At 30.0% G+C, this 26,043-nt stretch overlaps 4 protein-coding genes across 4 annotated transcripts; 3 read left to right on the top strand and 1 right to left on the bottom strand.

The window, feature by feature from the left end:
• Nucleotides 1–7,422: 7,422 nt before the first annotated feature.
• Nucleotides 7,423–9,687, top strand: LOC113557764. Its single transcript, XM_026963318.1, has 3 exons — nt 7,423–8,155; nt 8,285–8,482; nt 9,479–9,687. The coding sequence occupies exons 1-3, from the start codon at nt 7,423–7,425 to the stop codon at nt 9,685–9,687; spliced, it is 1,140 nt and encodes a 379-aa protein (XP_026819119.1).
• A 534-nt stretch (nt 9,688–10,221) lies between these two features.
• LOC113557765 lies at nt 10,222–10,545 on the bottom strand. The gene has a single exon (XM_026963319.1). It carries the CDS (start codon nt 10,543–10,545, stop codon nt 10,222–10,224), a length of 324 nt encoding a protein of 107 aa, XP_026819120.1.
• Nucleotides 10,546–12,522: 1,977 nt separating this feature from the next.
• Nucleotides 12,523–14,980, top strand: LOC113557766 (52 kDa repressor of the inhibitor of the protein kinase-like). The gene is made up of 4 exons (XM_026963320.1): nt 12,523–12,579; nt 12,657–12,815; nt 12,915–14,153; nt 14,237–14,980. Exons 1-4 carry the CDS (start codon nt 12,523–12,525, stop codon nt 14,978–14,980), a joined length of 2,199 nt encoding a protein of 732 aa, XP_026819121.1.
• A 76-nt stretch (nt 14,981–15,056) lies between these two features.
• On the top strand, nt 15,057–25,951 carry LOC113557767 (tektin-1-like). Its single transcript, XM_026963321.1, has 7 exons — nt 15,057–15,064; nt 17,085–17,197; nt 17,267–17,336; nt 18,217–18,609; nt 18,677–18,949; nt 19,973–20,195; nt 25,595–25,951. Exons 1-7 carry the CDS (start codon nt 15,057–15,059, stop codon nt 25,949–25,951), a joined length of 1,437 nt encoding a protein of 478 aa, XP_026819122.1.
• The last annotated feature ends 92 nt before the right edge of the window (nt 25,952–26,043 follow it).

Below are 26,043 nucleotides of genomic sequence, written 5' to 3' on the forward strand. Positions count from 1 at the left end.
GTTCAGTCCCTACCTGAGACATCAGAAGTCTCATCAGCCATTATAGCAAAATAACAGTTTGAATTTATTTTGTTAAGTATTTTAGATGATATAATTTCAAAACAAGAATCTAATATTTCATTTAGAATTTTAGGACTTCAACGAACATTTAAAAAAAAGATTTGGCCAAATTGGTCCAGGCGTTGTTGAGTTATGCGCTTACCAACACATTTTGCGATTCATTTTTATATTATAGATTATTATTCTACGGCCAACGACCTTTTTTTAAATTATTATATTATATATCTTTTTTATGCGGTCGCTCTCATAGCACCTCCTATTTTTGTTGTTTTCGTAAATAACTCTCATTGTTACACATATATTATATTATTATTCCCAATTTTATTGTTGTATCTCGTCAACATTGCGACATGAACACGTCCCTATTCTATTTGATATTCAATACGATATTAAATAAAACAAGAATGTCTGCAACAGTTGAATGAGTTTTTATTTCTTTTATTATTATTTTGGTCACAAATGTGCGAGTGAGAGCCGTGCATTCGCTGCTCATCAACTCACTCAACAGTAATTGACCATCCTGAGACACCGTCGATTTTAGGTCTACACACTGGGAAGCTCAATAGTCACTTCAGGTACCGTTTCCAAGACGCGACCGGTTGTCGCAACTGTCGCCGTCCGACTGTTAATATGTAATTCCTATTAACTGGTTTCCAACGCGCGACTGAACTTTATCGTGGCGACCGGCGACACTACCGGCCTGAGAACAATGTATTGCGACCGTCGATTTATTTCAATCACAAACTCTTAGGTAGTGAATTTCGATCGTCACGTGCATCAATAAGGCTAAATTGCATTTTTCGGAAGATGAAGAAGAGCAACTGATCGAAATGGTTCGAAAAATGTTGAGTTGTTTGGTCTGTCCCATAACAAATATAAAGATGCAGAACACAAAGATAATATTTGGTTGAATATTGCTAACACCATAGGGAAATCTGGTATGTAATATTTATCTATAATATAATATACAATCTAGTAATTGAATTAATTTAATACAATGGCGTAGATACAATTTTTTTCCCGGGGAAAATGTTTTTGTTTCAAATTAACTTAATATAATATTATTACTATTCATAATAATATGTACCTTACTTATATTATAAGAATTCAATAAAAATTAAAAAAATACTTTTGCAACAGCTTGTAAGTAAATTATATCTAAATTTTCTTCGATGCTATAAAATTTCAATGACTGAACCGATAAGATAAAGATATATATAATATATAACAGTGGCGTGCGGTCAGGACAAGCTAGGTAAGCGGCGCATGCCCAGCCAAAAAAAAAAAAATAAAAAGATTAATATTTCTGATGTTAAATGACAATTTGTTTACATTAAAATTACAAATATTTATTAATTCTTATTTTTGTGTTCAATTTAAAAAAAATTTATCAGATTTTGAAAGAAATTAAATTTTTTTTTCGTATAGACAATTTCTCTACAGAAGCGCTAGTATTTTAGATTGCCTTTCCTATATCGTTATTTATAGGAATGACTAGTTGTAGTAGAAGGGGATATACGCGTTTTTACGTGATGGTTGAAAGCGCTATGCTGAGCGCTTATCGATATTTTTAAAAACGGAATTCCAATATTCTGACGATGCATATCGGATTATTTTTGTTATCAATATACTTATTATAAGTTTTAACTATACTATATTCATTGTATTCGTCCGACGAACCGTCGTCAGTAGGTATTATCGGGTGTCTCGGTGTTTATCCTTCTTTTCGTAATAACTTCCAAAGTTATAGTCCGTTTTTTTTTTTTAAAAAAAAACATTCCACGAGTTCAACAAAGTGTCATTCTTCTGACTTGCCAAACCAAACTTCAAGCCATCGAAAAGGAGCGCCTCCGGTTCATATTCGGTATCAAACTTAATTATTACAACCTAATTATCGTCGCGCTATATCAAAATAGTACGGCCGGCCGTCGAGCGGCCGCAGTCCCGCACGATCAGCCTTCTCAGGCTTCTCCGTTATCTAACGGCAAAACGTACCGTCGCCATACACCATGCCAGATAATCAACAACCTAAATCAGTCCCACCATTAATAATACAGAAATCTCGTCTACAGAGTGTGTCAAATAATAATGTAACTTCTCAACAAATCTCCGACCAAACCGACGGGTTCACTGTGAAAACAAATAAAAATAGTAGAAATGGTAAACATTCGCTGCCCCACTCACCTAGCTCTCCTACACAACAAAGTAAAACATTTGTTTCATCAAATCGTTTTTCACTGTTTTCAAATTACACCGAGCCCTCGGAAAAACAAAACGACAACCAATCAACCGAGATGGATTTAGAACCTGAAACAACCACACCTGTTATCAAGCCACCTCCACCAATATTCATTCGCGTAGTTAATGACTTCAATGTTTTCTGTAACTCCATCAAAAAGTTAATCAAAGGTGAACATTTCTCATGCAAAAGCTCAACTAATGGCGTAAAACTTTCCACTACTTCAGCAGACTCGTACCGCTTGGTTATCAAATTTCTGCAAGAGTCCAAAGCAGATTTCCATACATACCAACTGAAACAAGATAGGGCGTATCGGGTAATACTGAGAAATCTCCACCACACTACACCAATAGAAGAAATCAAAAATGAATTACTTGCCCACGGTCATCAAGTCAGAAACATCACCAATGTTCTCCAACGAAATACAAAACTTCCTCTCCCGCTCTTCTTTATTGACCTGGAGCCAGCCATCAACAATAAAGACATATTTTCGATCGGTTTTTTGTACTACACCAAAATAAAAATCGAAGAACCTCGAGCCAACAATTTAACAATACAATGTCTCCGTTGTCAAGCGTTTGGACACACCAAATCTTATTGTAACCATCCCCCAAAATGCGTCCGTTGCGGAGCCAACCACCTGTCCACTTCATGCCAAAAATCCCAGAGTCTTCCAGCAAAATGTGCTCTCTGCAGCGGTGACCACCCTGCGAACTACCGAGGATGCCCAGTTCATAAAGAATTTCAATCTACTCTACAATCAAAAAAAACCTTTAACCCTCAATCAAATTATGTTCACCCAACATCTGTAAACGCTACTTCAATTTCAGCCTCAAACTTCCCCAAAACATACGCCCAAGCCACTACCGAAAACGCAAACAATCCAACCAATCTTACTCCCCCCGATCCAGACATATCCCTCAAACTTTCATTTTTTCTCGAAGAACTAAAAAACCTAATCTGTCTTCTAATCTCTCTATTAACCACTGTTATCAATAAACTTATAGTTTCTAAAGATGATAAATAATCACGAAACTATTCTCCACCCGATATCCATCCTTCTTTGGAATGCAAACGGCCTATTGCAACAAAAAAATGAATTAAAAGCATTTCTTACTGTAAATAACATAGATATACTTCTAATAAGTGAATCCCACCTCACCACACACTCAAATTTTCATATTCCCTGTTACTCAACATACCCTGATGGTACTGCGCATGCTGGTTCTGCATTAATAATAAAAACAAACATTAGTCACGCTGTACTTTCACAATTCCAAACTCCATCCATTCAAGCTATAAATATAGCAATTTCACTAAACCATGTACCCACTACAATCTCATCTGTATACTGTCCACCGGGACACGCTAATAAAATAACCGACAATGATTTTACTCAGTACTTCAAATCCCTCGGTAACACATTTATATCCGGAGGTGACTTCAATTCCAAACATAACTTATGGGGATCTAGAGTATCCAATATTAGAGGCCTTTCGCTACACAGATCTCTACTTTCTAACAACCTAAAATACTTATCTCCTCCCGATCCAACTTATTGGCCATCACATTCCAACAGAGTCCCCGACATTCTTGACTTTTTCATTCATACTCTTCCTAATAACATCAACTATAATATTGCCAATCTCGCAGACCTCTCGTCTGATCACACTCCTATCCTATTAACTTTAAATAATCAATTGGTCTCACTGAAAAAATTCCCCACTCTCACCCCAGGGATAACCGATTGGAAAAAATTCTCCCACATCGTTGAAAACAATGTATCTCTAAACATTTCTTTAAAATCTACTGAAGAGATAGACTCTGCTGTCTCGACCTTCACCACGCTGATAAAAAACGCCGCGCTTGACTCTTCAACCTCCTTGCCCACCAACCGCAATAAAAAATTTCTCCCTGAACACCACTCAAAACTGCTTGTTGAAAAACGCCGAGCTAGAAACCGATGGCACCATACCCACCTACCCAGTGACAAAAGTCGCTATAACAATCTTGCGTGCTCCCTCAAAAACCTTTTACGGATTCACAACACGGAAACTTACCAACGATATTTACACTCTCTATCTAACTCAAACAATTCTATTTGGAAAGCTACTAAAAAAATCCTAAATAAAAAAAATGTAATACCACCAATTAGATATCCTGACAGATCCTTCGCTAAGACCAACTTAGAAAAATCAAACCTGTTTGCCTCTCTTCTAGAAAATAATTTCTCTCCTCACCCCGACGTCAACAACATCGATCACACATCCTTCATTGAAAAATCTCTAACCAATTGCCTTCCTATGTCCTTACCCACTAAACATACCTCCCCCAGCGAAATTCAATTTATTATCAGTAAATTATCAAACAAAAAATCCCCAGGTCACGACCTCATAACAAATCGAATTATAAAACATTTGCCCAAAAAAGCCATTCTTCTCTTAACCTTCATTTTCAACTCAATTCTTCGTCTCTCCCACATTCCTCGTTCTTGGAAACACTCCATAATTATTCTAATTCCAAAACCCGATAAATCTCCTGACCTGCCTTCCTCATACCGTCCTATCAGCCTCTTACCTTTATTCTCAAAAATTCTAGAAAAGATTATACTAAAGCGATTAAACCCTATATTAGCAAGCCATAATATAATCCCCCACACTCAATTCGGTTTCAAAAATAAACATTCGTCTATCCATCAAGTTCACAGACTAATCGACATAATTGCACAAACTCTCGAAAACAAACAGTACTCCACTGGCGTCTTTCTCGACGTAGCTCAGGCGTTCGATCGTGTTTGGCACGAAGGCCTACTATATAAAATACGTTTTCTACCAGCCCCCCTGTTTTTAATTATAAAATCTTTCCTTCAAAACCGGTCCTTTGTCGTTCGCTGCGAGGACGAACTCTCACAAATCCACTACATAAAAGCAGGCGTCCCCCAGGGAAGTATTCTAGCACCTACTCTTTACAATATATTTACCTCCGACATTCCTCACTTCGAGAACACCACTCTTGCTACTTTCACAGATGACACAGGCATAATATCAAGTAATGTTGACCTAACCATAGCATCTGATAATCTTCAATCCCATCTCAACGAACTACAAAACTGGTTCAACTTGTGGAGAATCAAAATAAATCCAAATAAATCTACCCACATAACCTTTACTCTACGTCCAGACCATAGTCCCCCCATGACTATCAACAACGACACGATTCCCAAAGCACAAGCCACCCGTTACCTAGGAGTCCACCTCGACAGTAAACTCACTTGGGCAGTTCACATAAAAACAAAAAGGAAATCACTCAACTTTAAACTCCACAAAATGAAACACCTTCTTAGATCAAATCTCCCACTCAACACAAAACTCCTAATCTATAAACAAATTCTCCGCCCTTCAATGACTTACGGAATACAGCTATGGGGTACCTCCAAAAAATCCAACATCCAAAAATTCCAATCCTTCCAATCAATTTGTCTTCGTCTCCTCACAAACGCACCCTGGTACGTCAGCAACCTCTCACTCCACTCTGACCTTAATATCCCATACATAAGCACCCTAGCCTCCCATTACTATAAATTATTTCACAATAACACAGTAAACCACCCTAATCCACTCATTTCCAATCTCTCATCCGTCACTCTCCCAGATAACCCTCCACGTCGTCTAAAGCGAAATTGGCCCAGGGACCTCCTCAACCAATAAAAAAAAAAATAAAAAAAAAAAAATAATAAAAATAAAACATAAATAAAAGTCTAGAATTGAAGTAGTGTTGTTTGGACACTCCCTTCCATCAAGCCGTCCAGTTTTGTATATAAAATAAATCAACCATATTACTTATTGTATAATTAATACAGATTGTATATATTCTCTTTTAATAAAAATAAAAAAAAAAAAAAAAAAAAAAAAACTATACTATATTATACTATACTATACTAATAATAAATATATTATTTTGTCGTCAACCGTCAACGTGTCCACAAGTCTTCATAGTTAATTTGGTGTTGAACAAAAATTTTTAATGTAAGTATATTAAATTCCTATTGCATAATTTTATAGAATTGGTATAGATAATTATTATTTAAATAAATAAAATTATTATAATTAAGAGGAATCAAATTATATTCGCCTTGTTTATATTTGTTTTTATAGACAATGAATACTGATTCAAACAATTGCTTAATCGAGCATCTTTTGGAAAATGAATTTCATTTAAAAAATTTTGATGAAAAATTAACAATTGTAAAAAATGGTCGACCATGTCCAGAAATTCCAAAATTGACATCTAATCACAAAGAAAAAAACAAAGTTTACATTCGTCTTTTTAATATTTCTAATTATTTAAATACTCCATGGTTGACTGGTTGTGCAAAATTAAATAAACTTTTCTGTTGGCCTTGTGTTTTATTTACCAGGGAAAAAAATGTTTGGTCTCATAGTGGTTTTGTTAATTTAAATAATTTAACAAATGGTATTCAAAAACATGAACGATCTCAAACACATATTTCTTCTGTTTTTAAATTAAAAATGTTTGGAAAATCTAGAATTGATTTGCAGCTTGATGAACAAAGACGTTCAGATGTAATATGCCATAATGAATTGGTAAAAAAAAATAGAGACGTTTTAAAACGTTTTATTGATTGTGTTTGTTTTTTGGCGATCCACGAATTACCATTTCGTGGTCACAATGAAAGAGTTAATTCTTTCAATCAGGGAAATTTCCTCGGTTGTTTAAATTTATTATCATCTTATGATTCTATTTTAAACGTGCATTTAGAAACATCAAAAATATTCCGTGGTATATCCAATAGAATTCAAAACGATCTTATTTGCTCAGTTAGCAACATCATATCAACGTCCATTGAATCAGAAATAAAAAATACTAATTTTGTTGCAATATTATTAAATGAAACTTCAGACATAACAAATCTGTCTCAATTATCAACAACTTAAAGGTATGTTCATCATGAAACCGGGGAAACACATGAACGTTTTATCTCATTTGTCGATGTTAGTGCTGATAGATCAGCAGATGGTTTATTGAAACACGTAATTGATATAGTTAATAGGTATGAATTAAAACATAAATTAGTAGCTCAAACTTAAGACGGAGCGGCCGTTATGAGTGGTCATGTTGGAGGACTACAAGTTAAAGTAAAGGAGCTCTACCCAAAAGCATTATTTGTCCATTATTTTAGCCATTCATTAAATCTTGTACTTTCACAATCAGCATCAAATAAAAAAGACTATAGGATTTTTTTTCAAATACTAACTGGTATGGGATCATTTTTTACTAAATCTTCTAAACGTACACATGCATTATCTAATTTTACAAGAAAAAAAATGCCAAAAAATGCGCCGACTAGATGGAATTTTTCTTCTCGCTTAGTAAATACAGTTCACGAATACAATTCATATTTCATAGAGTTTTTTCAACACGTATTAGATAATTCTAATGATTGGGATAATGAAGCGATAGTATTATCTCAAGGGTTCATCAATTTTTTAGATAGTCGACAAACATACTTTTTGCTAATAGTATTTAGTAAAATATTTAGTTTGACTGATATTTTATATGAAGTATTACAAACTAAACGTTTAGATATTTTATACTGTGTGAAAAAAATTGAAGAAACTAAATGCCAACTGCAAAATTATAAGTTAAATCTATTTGAAAAATTATGGGAAACAGTTCTATCAGATAAAGGCGATTTTGAACTACAGTGTAAAATTCGTAACCCGGAAACATTTTACAAAGTACTTTTTAATGAAATATTTGATAACATATTGACAAATTTGCAAGCGCGATTTGGTTCTTTAAATAAATTTGAATTTTTATCATTAATTGACCCAAGTAAATATTCAAACTACACGAACGAATTTCCAAATTCTGCTCTAGAAAACTTGCAAGAATCAAATTTTGGAGAAATATTTGATTTTATTAGATTACGAAATGAATTAATTGTATTATACAAATCTAAAGAATTTTTAAATACTAATCCATATGATTTAGTCAAAAAAATTAAGATGAATGATTTAATATCGGCGTTCCAAGAAGTATTTAAACTCAGTCAACTAATTTTAACTATTCCCAGTACAACAGCTTCAGTTGAACGTTCTTCTTTGGCATTAAAACGTATCAAATCGTATCAAAGATCTACACAAGGGCAAGCAAGACTAAGTTCATTATCATTAATTTCAATCGAAAAGGAACTCCTGCACAAAGAAAAAAATCATCCAGAATTTTATGATAAAGTTATTAACGAATTTATAAAACAAGAAAGACGAATAGATTTTGTTTATAAATAAATTTTAGATTGTAAATTTTATTTTTTATTAATAAAATACCTTTTTTTTGTTTTAACTTGAAATTTTATTTTAGCGCTTACCCAACATAAAATATCACCGCACACCACTGATATATAATAATAATATAGAACCAACGCGTGCACACTTTTAATATTTTATCTTAAGTCTGTTATTATCACAGATATGGAGTTCATATTATATATCTAAATCTATATATCTGTATCTTTAAATATGTGGCTATTATTGACTTTCAATGTTGAAGAAAAGTAGATCATTTTTATATCAATATTTATTATGTAGAATTTCATATTATTTTAATTGACGACTGCAAAAAAAATGGAAGTATATACGCGATTCACACAATCGCAAAAGAAAACTCGGCACCGGGTTGCAAGTTCAGCAAAAAAATATTTACCTTCAGCAGATCATGTATCTATTCTAAATACGGTTGAAAACGAACGGAGGTACTTACCTATAAACATTTTTTTAAATAATATTTATCAAAAGCATATACGTAATAATATTAATAATTATAATAATAATAAATATTTTCATTAGTTGTACTTGCAACATCAAACCATAGAGCGAGAAAGACAATGTCGTAAAAGATATGGTCGTTGATGAAGATTTGGGCGTTTTACCACTCCAGAATAAAGATTCCCCTGGATGTTCCCTAGTAGATAATCGTGCACGGTTTAAAGTGAACAAGCTTTCAGTGTTGGTGACAAAAAGATTAGAAGAAAGAAACAGGACAATTAAACGAATTGAAGAACAAAATCAACTAATTTTAAATGCAGAAAAACACAAAAATGATGATATCGATTTTTTTTTATAAAGTTTGCCATTAACTGTTAAAAAATTGCCGAAGGTAGCCAAAAAGAAGCCAAACTAAAGGCGTTAATTATGGTTAACGAACTTGAGGACAAATATAGTGAAATTTCAGTAACACCTTCAAGAAATGTTTTGCCTATTCAAACAATAACTATGAATATTCTAGTACTAGTACACCATCATCAATTGCATACAGTATGTCAGATAATCAAAGTACGACCTCACCAGATTTATTTTAACTACTAACAACAGCTTCCACTTTTTTTTCATGTCAAGTGACTTAGGAATACAAAATGACGAATAACTTCACAACAAGTAACATAAATAATTAATTTAAATGATAATATAATAATAAATAATGTAATAATGTAATAATAATAATTTAATAATTAAAAAAAAAAACAAATCTTTGAAAATTAATAAATTGTTAATAACATAATATACAAGTTCATTGAAATCATAATCAAATAATAGTATTAGTAAATAATAAATTTAAAATATTGTGTTGATCTACCAATTTAATGCTCCTTCATGGTTGAAAAAATGTTTAAATCGATCCCTCACTTCAAATCCTCGCATATCAAAAAAATCCTCCTACACGATTTATTTCAGCATGTTGTCCGTTGGCGAGTTTTGTTCACAGTCATATCCGTAATGCGGCTGTCTGTTTTCTTCTAAATATCCATCCCTTAACATGTTGTATAAGCAACAAGCTACCCATATTATGTTGTCACATGTTGTAATTTCAATGTTAATTGGTTGGTAAGAAACACGGAATACTTAGCTCAATAAACCAAAAGCATTTTCTGTCACATGCCTTGCTCTACTTAATCTATAATTAAATATTTTTTTAGAGGCATCTCTCATACTAGATTTTCTAGAATATGGGTTCATTATATTTGGGTGTAAGCCAAATGTTCCATCTTCAACAATAACGTGAGGCACATAAATGTTAGAACCTGGAAGTAAACTTTCTTCAGGGAATCTAAATGACCCATTTAAAATTTGTTGACCAATAAGAGATTTAAGAAAAATGCTACTATCGCCTTCTTTTCCATAAGAGCCAATATCAACTATGACGAATTTATAATTTTCATCAAACATTGCCAAGAGAACGATTGAAAAAAATCTTTATAATTAAAGTATAGAGACCCCGAATTGTGTGAACTTCGAATACGTACGTATTTACCATCAATCCTCGAACTGTAGATACTTCATTTAAGTGAAACTTAAATCTGATAGGTGATAAGTGATTACAGTAATAACAACATAAAAAAAAAAATTATTTCCATTAATTTATTACAATGTTTAAAATGATTCCCGTCCTCAGTGTCCCATTAAAAGAAATTAGAAAGGGTATACTAAAATATTTTTAAAATAAGACAAACTCGAATTGGGTCCCAGATTTCAAGAACAGCATGAGTTGGGTCCCGGTACATTTTATAGAGTAAATAAGTTGGTTCCTGGTATGGGAGTATGTGAGTTAGGACTAGTTTATTTGCGTTACCCAGGAGACACCATGTAGAAGTTGGCTTGAATGTCTCCCAAAAATCTTTTTTTTTTTTGTTACGTTAATGTAACGGTCTGATGTAAAAATTATTAAAATATTAGATAATATTTGATTAATTTAAACACTACAATATATTTTATATTATTCAGTAATAAATATTTGTATAATAATAAACATAAGCTAGGGAATAAATTTAAAATACACTTCTTTAACAAAATTTAACCGAGTCAATTCTTCAATAGTAAAAGAAAGCATATTTTCTTTTAAAAAATTTTCTTTTTCTACAGTTTTTTTTATTGGCTGCGAGGCTGAACTCCGAAGTGATACGTAAATTTCACTCTTAATTCCAAGTAAAATTTCTATTAAAACAAAAATGTTAGGGTGAGCACTAGCATTTAATTTTGCATGATAACTTTCACAGCTATTTGTGGTTACTGCAAACTCAGCCCAAATATTAGGTGGAAACAATGCATCTTGCTCTATATATTTTTTTAAAAGATAATTACACAATTTATCGACAATTGTATTTACTGGTTTAATAGTCATTAAGTTATCAATAAAACAATCTAACACCTCCTCTGGTTTCAAAAATGGTTAACCAAAAAAACACTTAAGATAGTCACTTATATTATTATTGGAACTTTTATACGCTTTTAATAGCCCAAGCTATTGAATTTTTCACCACCAACTAAGTGAAATCTACAACCCTTAATCATTGGTCTTTATCAAAGGTATATCGCTGTTTTTCAACTCCGTTCTAATGAGCTTTGAAGGTTGTGTAGAAATATCATCTTGTGCTTTTCTTTTAGCCGAATTACTTAACTTTTGTCTATTTAGAACCTTGTTATCACATTTTTGGTGATTATGAACGTTACATTCCTCTATTATGCCTAAAGTGGACGATAGTTTTAAAAAACACTTACATGTATTAAGATAACACTTCCAACGTTGTATATCATTTCAAAACATTTTTTGGAAGTGAAATTGTTATTTGTATTAGTCTTATAGATCTTGAATTGTGGGAAGGGAATGGAATACCTCTTCTTAAAAATATCAAAGCGTACTAATTCCTATTATAAATATATCCTAACCGTTAAAAAATTCAAATATTCGACTATACAATTTTTCAAGGCCGTATCTGGGGGGGGGGGTGTCCAGGGTGTCTGGACCCCCCCGAAATTTCTTCAATATTTTACAAATGTTTAAAATAATTATTTATTTTTAACACCAACGTAAAAATATTTTCAGTCAAAAATGACTTAAGCTCCAATTAATCATTGACTGTTTTTAGTTTTATATCATAATATCATATGAAAATATTATAGCGTCTAATAATAATAATCACAGACTTCTATACCAATGCGCGTATTACATAGAAATCTGACGTCTACGCTAATAATAGATTGTTTATTATTGATGGACAACGATCACTGTCGATGCCGGTCGGGGGTCAGCGACGATTAACAACAACAATATTAGATTTGTGTAAATTATAATTATATTATTATTTATTATACCATTTTGCCGTCTGCAAGACTATGACAAACACGTCGTTTTCTAAATTCATCATAATGAGTAAACGAGAAAATAAAAATGTACTGTCAAATTATTTTTCTAAACTTCCAAAGGTACGTTATATTATTTCATATGTTATGTATATTAATAATTTAACTACCAAAATGTTGATTCATAAACTTTATTTTAGACTGATAATGTTCCTATTCTTCTACCACAAATAGACACGCCAGCGCCATCATGTAGTCATTCACCCATATATTTGCAAACAAATGAAAATAATATATTAAAATTGGACGCGGAGCAAATAATTGAAGACAACGATATTGGCTACTGTTTCGGTAAAAATGTATGTGATGAAATAAAATTTAAATTATTAACTGATCATTGGTCACCAGACAAAAATTACAAATTTCCAATAACTACAAATCAAAAAAAAAATTTAAAGTTTCAATTAGGATGGATTAAGCGTTTTCCTTGGGTTGTTTATTCGAGAATCGGTGAACAAGGTGTAGTTTGTAAATATTGTGCGATATTTGGTCGCAAATTTGGTGGCAAAGGCAGTCACCAGAAAAAAGCGATAGAGAAATTTAATGAACATAGTAAAACTGAATTTCACAAATCTAATGCTATGCGCGCAGATAATTTTGTAGCTGTTTATTCCAAAAACTGTCAAAATATTATTCAAAAATTAGATTCAGCGCGTACTATTCAAATTTATCAAAATAGAAAGAGATTAATTCCTATTATTCAAACAATTATTATTTGTGGGCGTCAAGAAATAGCTTTACGTGGTACTAGCGATTACGGACCTCTCTCTTTAGACAATTCTGAACCTACTTACAATGATGGTAACTTTCGAGCATTATTGAGAATGCGCATTTCGTGTGAAGATAAAAATCTAACATATCACATTGAGAATCAAGCGTTAAATGCTTCATATATAAGTCCTATGATTCAAAATAATTTTATAAATATATGTGGAAAAATTATACAAGACCAGTTAGTTAACAAAATTAATCAGGCAAAATGTTTTTCTGTATTAGTCGACGAGTCAACTGACGTATTGCGTGTTGAACAACTGTCATTGTGTGTACGTTATTTAGACAATAATTTAAATATTGAAAAAAATGAAATCAACAATTATGTATTGAAAGAAGACTTCTTACAATTTGTACCGGTAAATTCTACCACTGGTCAAAATTTGGCCACAGTAATTCTAGCTACTTTAAAAAATCTTGGTATAAAATGTGACTATTTACTTGGCCAAGGCTATGATGGCGCCGCAGCCATGAGTGGTAATTTTAAAGGAGTACAGTCTGTTATAAGAGAAGTACATCCCGCTGCACTTTATGTCCACTGTAGTGCACATTCGTTAAATTTAGCACTTGCTCATTCGTCAAACATTCACCATATTCGAAATTGTATTGGAACAATAAAATCTGTAGGAAATTTTATTAAAATATCGGCTAAACGAACTGAACTATTAAAAAATAAAATAAAAGAATTCCTTCCTGAAACCAAATGGACAAAATTAACTTCCATGTGTGAGACTAGGTGGGTTGAAAATCATGATGGTATGCTTAGATTTTCAGAAATATATAAACCTATTGTTGCAACATTAGAAGAACTACAATTATTTGTTGATATTGAAACATCATCTAAAGCTTTACAGTTATATAAGTGTGTAACAACTAGTGAATTTATAATAAGTATGATAACTGCGACCACACTTTTTCTATAACTTTGCCATTATGTAAAATATTGCAGTCGGTGAAATGTGATTTAAGTGAAGCAGTAGATCATGTTGAAACAGTTTTAAGTGAAGTGAAAGATATGCGAACAAATATTAATGAAAATTTCAAAGAAATATTCAATAAATCCGAAAAATTGTTCATATCCGTGAACGAGGAAGAAAAAATAAAAATACCAAGATTAGTAAGTCGTTCAACAAATAGAATAAATGTGGATACCAACATTCCTGAAGATTATTTTCGTATTGCAATTGCGATTCCATTCTATGATGATTTTATTAGTCAACTTAAAGAACGGTTTTCCAAACACAAGACGATTTTATCGTCTTTGTATTTATTAATACCAAAAATGTGTTTGAAATCTCCAATTTTAGAATCAGATTTTAGTATATATTCAGATTTTATAAATGTTGACACATTACCTTCAGAACTGAAATTGTGGAAAAGAAAATGGATTGCTTTCAAAGATGTAGATCGTCCACGTACAGCTGTAGAAGCATTAAATTATTGTAATCCTGAACTTTTTCCAAATATCCATTTTTTATTAAAAGTACTAGCTACACTACCGGTTTCTACAGCAACTCCCGAACGAACTTTTTCGACATTAAAACGCGTCAAGACATTTTTACGGAACTCTACGGGACAAGAAAGACTAACTGGACTAGCTCTATTAAGTGTCCATAGAGATGTTACGGTTAATCCCGATGAAGTGTTAAACCAGTTTGCTCTTCAAAAAGATAGGAACATATTATTAGTTTAAAATAATATGATTTGTATTTGTGAATTTTTTATTTCTCAATTTTATACTTCATATTTGTATAGTGTAAGGTGACAAGATGTCAAAGTAATTTTGTTTATTTGATTTTATTATATTTTAATAAAAGGAGATTAAATCTTTTTCTGTCTTATTTTTAACCAAATATCAAAAATTAAAATCTAAATTCAATAAAATTACAATATAAATGTTTTGGACCCCCCGAAAAAAATTTCTAGATACGGCCTTGCAATTTTTTATATTTCTGCATCCCTCTTTTATTTTTTTCAATTCAAGCACTGTACACATCCTTCCTATGCTAACTAGGTTTATGTTGCTAGGTCAGAGATTAGACACTAAATGTTTCTATTGACCAATAGCCAATGAACTTTAATATCGTCAAACGATGATCATTTTCTCTCTTTTGCACCTAGTCCATACACCAAGTGATAAAAAAAAAGTAAAGAATTGTAAAGTAAAAACTAATAATATATTTTTTCGTTTTAACCTATGGGCTGTCTACTGAGTGTACGATAGCGTGGTACTTAATTTTTAAATGTGTTAGTGTGTCACATAATAGTGCGAAATCGCTTTGCCGTGCATTTTTTTGTGCTTGTCATATTATTATGTTATATTATATTATGTATATCAAATTATATTACATTATTAAACTTTATTATTTATTATTTTTTCCTCCAAAAATTGTGAATTTTTAGCCGAATTGCATTTTTATCAAATTCGTCGACTTTTTGATTAACTAAAGGTCTATTTTTTTTCTTGTTAAGGGATGAAATTGTACCTTGATTTTTATATTCAGATAACGTGTTTTGGGAGTTACCTGTTTCCGCCAAAGGTGTACCTTTATCTTTTCTGCCAATTCACTTTTCCACCAAATGAAAAAATAAAATAAAAAAAATTACGTATAATATTTATGTTTCATATTTTTATTGAATATAGTAATTGTCATTAAAATATAAAAACTATTAGACTTAAACTATTTTTTTTTTTTTTTTTGATATTTTTAAAACTTACTATATTTATTGATAACTTAATTTGAAATTTTTACCCCAAACAATTTATGTAGACTTTGAAGAAGCTATTCATAATTCTATTTTATCAGTATGGCAGGAAACAAATATAAAAGAGTGTAGATTCCATTTAGGACAGAACTGGTGGCAGAAAATTCTAAGTTTAGGATTGTCAAATTAATATAAAAGTGACTCTGAATTTATTAATTATCTTAAATAATTTTTTGGATTACCATTTCTATATCCATAGGAGGTGGAAGATTGTTTTACCGATGACCTATTGTCTATCCAACCAAATGACAGCCGAATTCGAGAACTCACTGACTATGTTTTTGATAATTATATTAATGAAGAATCGAGATTTCCACCAACAAGTTGGTCAGAATTTAATGCAACGATAATGCGAACCACAAATTTCTGCGAATCATTTCATTCCCACTTTAATTCAATGTTATACACCGCTCATCCTAATATTTATCAGTCCCTAGAAATTTTAAAGAATGTACAAATTGATACTTATATTAAAATGAGAAGTGTAGAAGTTATGAAAAAAAGGAACTGAATTTTACTAAAAGAAAAATGTATAACTGACAATATGAATAAAAAAATTGCAGGAACAATAAATAGGTTCGATTTTGTAAAATTAATGTCATATAAATTGTTAACAACAAAAGTAATTTTTAAAAAATATTATTTTATTTTTATTTATATTACCTAAATAATGATTTTAACATTTTTAATATTTTTTTATTTGCCTTTATGGCTTTATTTATACTATATAATATGTATTTTTATACTTGGTTTTTAACATTTTTAATATTTTTACCAACACAATTCTAATAATTTATATTTTAATGGAAAAGAAACTAAAAAACTGTAAAATTATTTTTAACCATACCTGTGGTTTAAATAGATCATAGACAGTCCTTAGTCTGTTAAAATGAGAAAGAATTCTTACTTAAACACGTCTTTTAATTTTATAACAGTATTTATTTATCAAAAGCACCATCAATCAAAACAAACATCCATTTCTACTTTCATACAGACAGACAACAATTTGAATTAAAAACTCAAATTAAAAGAGCTGAAATTAAAATTGCCACCTTTATATCAGAGCATAATATTGCATTTTTAGCAGCCGATCATCTACCTGGTTTATTACAAGAATGCTTTCCTGATTTAGAAATAGCAAAAGGTAATGCTTGCTAAATTAAAATTTATATTTAGTTTTTAAATATATTATAGTTTTTTTTTATTTTGTTAGGTATCTCAATAAAAAGGACAAAAACAACAGCTAAAATTAAAAATGTCATTGATAGTTCTGCAAAAGAAAAGTTAGCAAAATTGTTAAAAAAAAAAATTTAGCATCCTAATAGACGAGTCAACCGATATCAAAACAGTAAAAACTTCTTGTGTAGTTGTCAGGTATTTTATTTATACATATGATTTTTTTTTTTAAATATTTGGCTTATTTTTAAATATATTTTTTTTTGATTGGTATTTTATATTTATTTTAAGATTTTTCGATAAAAATATTGGAAAAATTGTGAGCAAGTATTGGGACTTGCATGCAGTTTTTAATTCGTTAAACCCTTGCTTAGCTGCCGTTTAAAAATTATTTAATTTATTAATGGATACTTTACTTTACTTTTTTGACGTATAACACTCCTGAAACCAATATGATTGGATCTATGGTCTATATGATCTGACAGACATAAAAATAAAAATAAAATAAAAAATAAAAAACATACATCATTGTAAAATTAATACATTTATCACTTCGTTCAGAATCTAAAAAAGGGCGTTGGCCGCAGAATAATAACAGTAATAAACAATAAAAATAGTTGATACAAAAAATATGATAATAAGCAAGCATACGGCAAAAGCTGACCAACAATTTACATAGAGATCATATAAACAAAGTGAAACGATTAAGAGGTATCGCCGTCAAGCAGAATTACGTCCAGCGATAAGCGAACTTGTTTGGCGCGAACAGGGGTTTTAATTTGTTGTTAATTTCTCGTGTATAATTTTTATAATTTTGATTTATAAACATATGTTTTTTATATTATTTCTTCCTAATTGTATAGTACTCATACGACCATAGCTATAACTATAGTAACCGAATAAAGAACTTTATACTGTTTATTCATAAAAGTGTTTCTTTCATGAATTATAAAAAGTGAAAAAATTAAACTCTTATTTTTCGTTCAGATATTTGATTATCAAAATAAAAATGAACTGTAAAAATGATAGCAAAGTAAAAAATAATGATTACCATACCCCTGCAGAATGGCGGTTTATTAATGAACTGGAAATTATGGCATCTTCAGAACAACAAGAATTGGCTCAAAGGTTGACACTCGAAGCTGACCGGTTAGTTGACCAAGCAAAAGACGCCGTGGGGAAAAATAAGCTAGAGATCGACCATCAGTCTAAGGTAAAAGTCAAAGATATAGAGTACAAGTGTAGTGAACTAGAAAACCAAAAAAACGGTTTAAATGAAGAGATTCGGTTGCTGTTGGGCTACCAGACCCGCATCGAAAACGCCAAGAAACGGCTTCTTGGTGATGCGCTTGACGCAATTGCCGAGTGTTTTAGGCTTAGGTGAAATGTTTTGTTATTCATATTTGCATCGATCACATCAAGTATAATCTCAATGATTATTTTCTAGAAATTGTCGGCAAGGTATAGATTTAGTGTTTGATGAAGTAGAGAAACAACTGTTACAAGAACGTGAACTGATCAAAGTCGTTAATAGTCAACTTGAAGATTTGGTAGAAAAGGTCAAAGTGCAGATTAGGAAACTGAGGGAGTTTGTGTACAACTTAGTTAAGGATTTGCATTGTAAAGAAAATACATTGAAAATTGAAGAGTACAATGAAAAGCTTAATGAAAAAAGCATTGAGTTGTCGATTTTGAAAGACAAAAACTTAATTAAACCAGCGTGAGTATTATACAGATTTATTGTTAATACTGACACAGTGTAGGTATAGTCGGGCTCACGAAAAGAGCGTTCCTAAAGCCAATTTTTAAATAGGAATTATCAAACGCAGTTGAAGTAGACAGCGCGGCGTTGTGCACCGTAACCATACAACAATACCACCACAAAACTGATCCCGACAAAATTTGAACTTCGTCTATTTGCCGCCAGCACTCACTTTTCGTGAGCCCGACTATTGTGATCGCTGTGCAGCTGCGCACACTACATTCGATTACCTATCATAGAAATGATTTAAACGACGTACTATGTCTAATGTAAGTTTGTTTCATTATTCAGAAAGATAAGTAAAAAATAAAACACATGTACTTATGAATAATGGTAATTAAAACAGCATTAATTTAAAACTAAATGTATCTAAGTAAGATACTAATTTGTTTAATATTACATAAAACTATCTGGTTATTATCATGGTTCTAATAATAAGCGTTTGATTGCTAATTGCAGAGCGAGGGCATGCATATAAAAAGAAACATGCTAATCCAGCTTAATAATTTCACTACTTATCATAGTCTCACACTCGCCCAAGTGTACAATTTTTGAGTGTTTTTTTCCTACATATAAAATTTGTATATTTATCAATACTACATATCTTATTTCTAAAGATTTCTCCGTTTAATAAAAAATCAATTATGAGTAAAAATCTTAAAAACAAAAGAATACAATTTTATTTTAATTGTGTACTAACTGATAATAAGTATATAAATCCTCAACATTTTTGAGAAACAGGTCTGTGGTGATGGTAGGTAAATGTACATGCCCCCAGATGAGTAAATTATACTAAATTCGCCACTGACAGAGTGGATGATACATATTAAATGTAAATATTATAAGAAATTACTTTTATATTTGTTGACATATGTGCGATAAGATTTAAAGAATAAATTTTAAGTCCAGATTACTTTTGTATGTAACAAATAGTTTTAATTTCTAAAGACACCCTTATCCACAAAAATTATCTGCATACAGGGAGATTTCGCTCACGAAATGGGATCGATTCACTTCAGACATTATATTAGAAGCCAGTAGAGTGCTGATAAATGGTCGACCTATTCGTGCATATTTTGACAAGTGTTTAAATAACATTATCAAAAGGTTAGTGAGTCAATCAGATGAAGTTGAACAAGCATTTAAATTACGGGTAGAAGAATATTTAATAGTAATTGAAAATTTGAGCAAACAAAGAGACGAAGTAAGTACGATATATTAATAATATTGTATAATTAGGACTCTTAGTTTATGCACTAATAAAACTCAAAATATACACTCGCTACTTTATTTTTCTAAAACAAAACATTTATAGTATTTAGTTATAAATATTGTGAAATAAATTATATGATTTTTAACACTGCCCATTTTGAATCTTAAACAAAAAGTAAACACTACCTAAATTAAAAATTTACACTTAAATAATAATAATTTATAAATATTTTAACTATAAGATCAAAGGCACAAATCTAGGGGAGCAGGGGGTGCAATTTATTGGCTGAAACACGATTGAGCATAAAACACATTTTTTGCGACACCATTAAGCAAAATTGTCGGCGTATCAAAGGAAATTAAAATACAAAAGAAAACCTACACGATTGAGCATAAAAATCTCTGCAACGTTGCCATTTTTTAATTTTGAACTGCATTACATATAATATTATACAAAACATTTATTCAAATAATTCAAAATTTAACATGACCAAAAAATAACATAATTTCATAGTCAATAATATGTAATATTTTAATTATAAATAAATAATAATAACATAGTAATAAAATATTAATACCTAATAATAAAATATTTATAAGTCAATAATCTCAATAGTCATCACATTATATAATACATAGATTTGTTGGATAATAATAAAAAATTAATGAATAAAATTGATAAACCTTGGTATCTGTTTCCAAGTTTAATATAGTTGTGTAGAATGTAGTCAGAAAATATAAAACCGTCATCATTTGGACAAATTGATATTTACTCGTGAAATGCATCAACTACTTCTTCTGGGAAAATAAATGTCAAACCAAAAAACATTTTCAACTATTTCCCTAGTTCATTACTGTTGTCCATGTATACTATTCTGAGAGAAGGGTCGCCAACAATCTACAAACAAATTATTATATTTTAAAAGTATTATATTATACAGGGTGATTCTCTTTTATCATAAAACATTCATTATTACAAAAAGTATTCATGTAAGTATGCAAGTACTACATGTCAGTGGCATATTTAGGATTTTCTAGAGGGGGGATATAGAAATAAGAAATTCATTTTCAAAGAAACCAATCATGCAAAAGACTTTTTTTTTTGCTCCTCAGGTTCTTAAACCAACAAATTTAATGTTGATTTAATCGACTAAAGGGTTCACTTTTTTTTTTTCTATAGGCAGGTATAACTAAATCCATTCAACCCCCTTGCTAAATTTATGGGTACTAATAAGACGGAATATTACTATATTATAAACCAAAATCATAAAATTAATATACTTTTTATTTGTGTAATTCAACAACTATATAATAATAATAATAATAATAATAATAATATAGTCACAAGTAATCAAATATATTTTAAAAGACAATATTAATTATTAATTAATAAATATCATTTTAAGTTTAACATAATAATATAATGAATAAAAAAAATATTAATAGCTTAATATAGCATTTTAATAATCAACACAATGAAATAAATTTATAAAATGTAAAATCATAGCAAGTAAATTTCTATGTGTTTTATAAATCTATGTAGATCTTAATATCAATGATCATTGATATTAAGATCGATATAGGTTTATAAAACACATAGATTTACACATGGCTATTAATTTTCAGTGATTTTACAGAACAAACTCCAGTCTTCTACTTTTCAGAGACAATTCATCAATGACTTCATCTGGTGTAATCTTTGTTTCTGTATGGCATGCTAATAAAGCCAATCCATTCAGTCTAGTCTATAATAACAATGAAATACACAATTTTATAAATATTTTCAATAATATATCTTAATTCAAAATCTGCAAATTGACTTCATTCATACTATTCCTAAGATAAGTTTTAATTCTTTTTAAATTAGAGAATGATCGTTCCAGAGTTGTTGTTGACACTGTAAGTGTACAAAATATTTTTATCAACATATAAATGTTAGGATAAAATTCTTTAACACAGCTTTCTAATGCCTGTAATCTTGAACGAAGAATGATATTATCTGTAATTAGTTTTGTTTTCCACATATTGAATTCAGCAATGCTATTGAATTTATCTACAACGGGTGAATATATATTCACAAGCTTATTAAATTGTTCTCGGTTATTTCTCTCTAGTGGTAATGGCTAGGTTTCAAAAATACAATCAAACCCTATAACAATAAATATATAATAATACAATTCTTTGATAAATTAATTATTTACATATTTAGCTATTTATATAACTATTCAGTATTTGTATTTTTACTATAATTTATAATAATATAATGTCAACAGGGATTTTTTTTTTTTAAATATAATATAAAATATGTAATAACTAGTATATACCTTCAAAAATATTTTTATGATTTATACAACGCTCAGTTGTGATATAAAGTAATCAATATATCGTAAAAATACTGTTATACGATAGTATTGTTCAGTAGAATTATTTTTTAAATTTGGATTAGCTCTATGTGTTTGTTTAGAAGAAATTCTTTTCTCTAGCAATTCAATTCCAACATCATCAGCCCTTTTCTGTAATATATTACATTAAATTATAATTAAGAGTAATTAGTAAACAAAAATGTAAGGTATAGATAGGATAGAGGTAGGTACATTATATATATTTTTTAAATAGTAAACAATATTCAATATTAAAATTAAAAATTACTTTGACATTATTATAGATAATACCAAATTCTATTTCATTATTTTCTTTGATATATTTTAAAGTAGCTATGACATTTTATACTATCCATATTGTCTTTTTGAAATGAATTTAAACTTTTTACAATTTTTTACACAATGGAAATCCATAAGAAAATAATACCTAAAACAAAATTTAAAAAAACACAATATATGTACCTAAATTTTATAATTATTATCTGGACCTTTATAACATTCAAGGAAATCAAAAACTCCGAATCTTTCAACGCTTTCTGAAACATTTCAGCATCTATTGATTCTTTTCAAACAGACATAATGTCTAACGCATTGAAAACAAATGAAAAAAGTTCAGAAAAATCATTTACAGAATCGTAACATTGAATCCAACGAGTAGCACAAAGCCGTTTGAGTTGTTTTACTTGTGCATTATTTGAATTTTCAATGGTATTTAAAAGAACAGAGTTTCTTTTAGGGGTATTGAAAAAATTATAAACTTTTTTGATCACCCCAAACAATTTCTGATTGGTTTTATACCACTAGCTGTTGAAACAGCTAAATTCAGTGAATGTGCTGCACAATGTCCATATATAGCATTGGGGTATTTAGATCTCACATTAGCCTGTCTCCTTTAAATCGACCAGCCATATTACTGGCTCCACCGTAACCTTGACCATATAAATAATTGCAATTAAGTCCACATCTGTTTAAGCCTACCAACAAAAAAATTTAATTAAATAATATAAATCAATAAAGTGAATAAATAAAAAAATCTCATAAATGTGTTATTTATAATTACCATTTAATATTGAATTAGCCAAGTCATTACCATTCAAACTATCAATTTCAAAAAACTGTAAAAAGTTCTCATGCAACTTATTGTTTTCATCAATATATCGAACACATATACTGAGTTGCTCTTTAATCGAGATGTCGGTTGTTTCATTAGCCAGAACAGAGAAACATTTATATTTATTAATCACATTAACTAGTTTCCTCAATAAAATTATGTTACATGACTGAATTATTTCATTTTGTATTATTGGACTCGTATATTTGTTACGTTTCCCTGAACCCTCAAAAACATTACGTAAAAATTCATCTCCTTTTGCTCTGTACTTGAGAATACTACGGAAATGGTATTACTATGGGATGACAACACAGATCACAATCACAGCACGCAACACTCCGCGGCTCTGGACTTGGAGGGCTCCTCGACCCTTGTAAATACAATTTGTATTATAAAAAATGGTGGATAAGTGGGTATTGTTCTGCTGTATAGTGTATGGTAGAGAGAGGAGTAGGTCACTCTAATGGATGTGTTAAATTTGAATGCAATGACAGGTATCATTATATACGAAAAACAATTCTGAACGGAGATGATTTGTTAGTCTAGGATAATTAGTAGGATATATTATATTATTACCTATATCGTTATTTTACAAGATTTCGTAAAAAAAATTAATTTTCATACGCTCACAAAATGTTTTCAATATTGACGCTGGAGTTGTTTTCTACAGTTATTTGAAGTAAAACTTATAGAAAACCTTGTATTGGGTTTTTAACCTTAGGTATAAATCACAACAATTTTATGAAATTTTACTTCAAAAATCCTTGCTAATTTTTACGATTTTAAAATATTTCGTAGAACTTGAACTTTAAATGCTTATAAACAAAAATTATGAGTAAAGATTTTTGATTTTTTTTTTTACTACAATAAGTATAACCTATTAAAGATTTTTTGGAAAGCCAAATTTTTTTATCTGCATTTCAAGAAAAAAAATTTAGTAAAATTCCTGTTTTTCTATTACTTTTTTAATGTTTTTCCTGACGCTTTTGAAAACTACTAAAATTTTTTTATTTTTGACCCCTCCCCCCCCCCAAAAAAAATACCAACTAGATTCATTTTGCTTTTCAAAAAGGGGCTGATGTCAAAAAAACAACTGAATAGTAAAAACAGACGACAATAATAACTAATAATTACTTATTAGTAATCAATCATCACTATTTAGTTTTAGTATTTAGTGAATATAACCATGTTTTTATAAATTTATCTAAATTAATAAAATATATAATATATGTACAGTAATCGCGATATACAATAAAAGTTATAAATAGTCTGCCATCTGTCTGCATGATAACAACTCAATTACTTTTAGTATCATGTATTCATGTATAGAATTCTATTATATTAAATATAGGTGTATGTTTGTATAATAATTATAGTATAATTTAATATACTAATATATTTAGTATAATATCTGGACAGTGGACACCAAGTAATTAACAAATAATTATTTTATTTCCAATATTAATTCTTTAAATTATAATTTTAGTTCAGTAATTGTTTAGTAATCATTTGCATTTTAATATAATGTTTGTTTAAAAATTATAATTGTCCGGTAAGCTGTTTTTCAATTTGCCACTTGATATAATAATTAATAAAAATAATAAATAATTGACTACCAAATTCAAAATATTGTCGGTTTCTGTAAACTAAAATAATACAAGTCAAAAAAAAAAATCAAAATATTTATATCCGCTTAAGTGTAAATATTAAATTTACCTAAATATTTATATTCCAAAAAATAGAAAGAAGTTTTCTCTTTAGTATAATACAATTGACTAGGTAAGAAAATTAATTTAGCCAGTAAAACAAACAACCTGAAAGCTCCAATATTTTATCATCATTATTTGTTAAAAGAGAATTTTATTAACATTTTTCATGTAAATGCGGTCCATTTCGTAGACGATCAAGAATGCAGAAGAAGTACAAGGGACAATCGACAAACTTCAAGACGCCGTGGACGACAAAGAGGCGTATATAGCCTTAGTCCATACTCGGCTGTTAAACCGTACACGCAGACAGGGTATAGAACTGTGCAGGGACGAGTTGGAAGTGAAACTAAATGAAGAAATGGATGAATTAGAACATAACGTGCAATGTCTTAAAAAAATGATTGTCGACACGACTGTATGCCAGCGACGGCTCAAACAGTCATCAGCCCGTATCGAAGTGCAGCTGATCTACAAACGAAATACGTTACATATCGATGATGTGCTATGCGCCGAACAACGAAAACGTATTAATTACCGTGCCTTTTAATATACATTCAAGTTCATTAACGGGATCGATATTTTAAATTAAATTTTTTATTATTATTACGTTTGTGTATGATTTGTCTCTTGAGGTGTTTT

Source organism: Rhopalosiphum maidis, chromosome 3 (assembly GCF_003676215.2).
Source record: "Rhopalosiphum maidis isolate BTI-1 chromosome 3, ASM367621v3, whole genome shotgun sequence".
Taxonomy (NCBI): Eukaryota; Metazoa; Arthropoda; class Insecta; order Hemiptera; family Aphididae; genus Rhopalosiphum; species Rhopalosiphum maidis.

What these genes read in the sequence shown, in the direction of transcription:
- LOC113557764 (XM_026963318.1), top strand. Translation starts at nt 7,423, where the DNA reads ATGAGTGGTCATGTTGGAGGACTACAAGTTAAAGTAAAGGAGCTCTAC. An exon ending in TTTATCATTAATTGACCCAA is followed by an intron (nt 8,156 to 8,284) that starts GTAAATATTCAA and finishes ACAAATCTAAAG; the next exon opens with AATTTTTAAATACTAATCCA. An exon ending in ACAAGGGCAAGCAAGACTAA is followed by an intron (nt 8,483 to 9,478) that starts GTTCATTATCAT and finishes AAATTGCCGAAG; the next exon opens with GTAGCCAAAAAGAAGCCAAA.
- LOC113557765 (XM_026963319.1), bottom strand. Translation starts at nt 10,545, where the DNA reads ATGTTTGATGAAAATTATAAATTCGTCATAGTTGATATTGGCTCTTAT.
- LOC113557766 (XM_026963320.1), top strand. Translation starts at nt 12,523, where the DNA reads ATGAGTAAACGAGAAAATAAAAATGTACTGTCAAATTATTTTTCTAAA. An exon ending in GCTACTGTTTCGGTAAAAAT is followed by an intron (nt 12,816 to 12,914) that starts GTATGTGATGAA and finishes AAAAATTTAAAG; the next exon opens with TTTCAATTAGGATGGATTAA. An exon ending in CTTTACAGTTATATAAGTGT is followed by an intron (nt 14,154 to 14,236) that starts GTAACAACTAGT and finishes AAAATATTGCAG; the next exon opens with TCGGTGAAATGTGATTTAAG.
- LOC113557767 (XM_026963321.1), top strand. An exon ending in GATAGTTCTGCAAAAGAAAA is followed by an intron (nt 17,337 to 18,216) that starts GTTAGCAAAATT and finishes TTTTTCGTTCAG; the next exon opens with ATATTTGATTATCAAAATAA. An exon ending in AAAAACTTAATTAAACCAGC is followed by an intron (nt 18,950 to 19,972) that starts GTGAGTATTATA and finishes ATCTGCATACAG; the next exon opens with GGAGATTTCGCTCACGAAAT.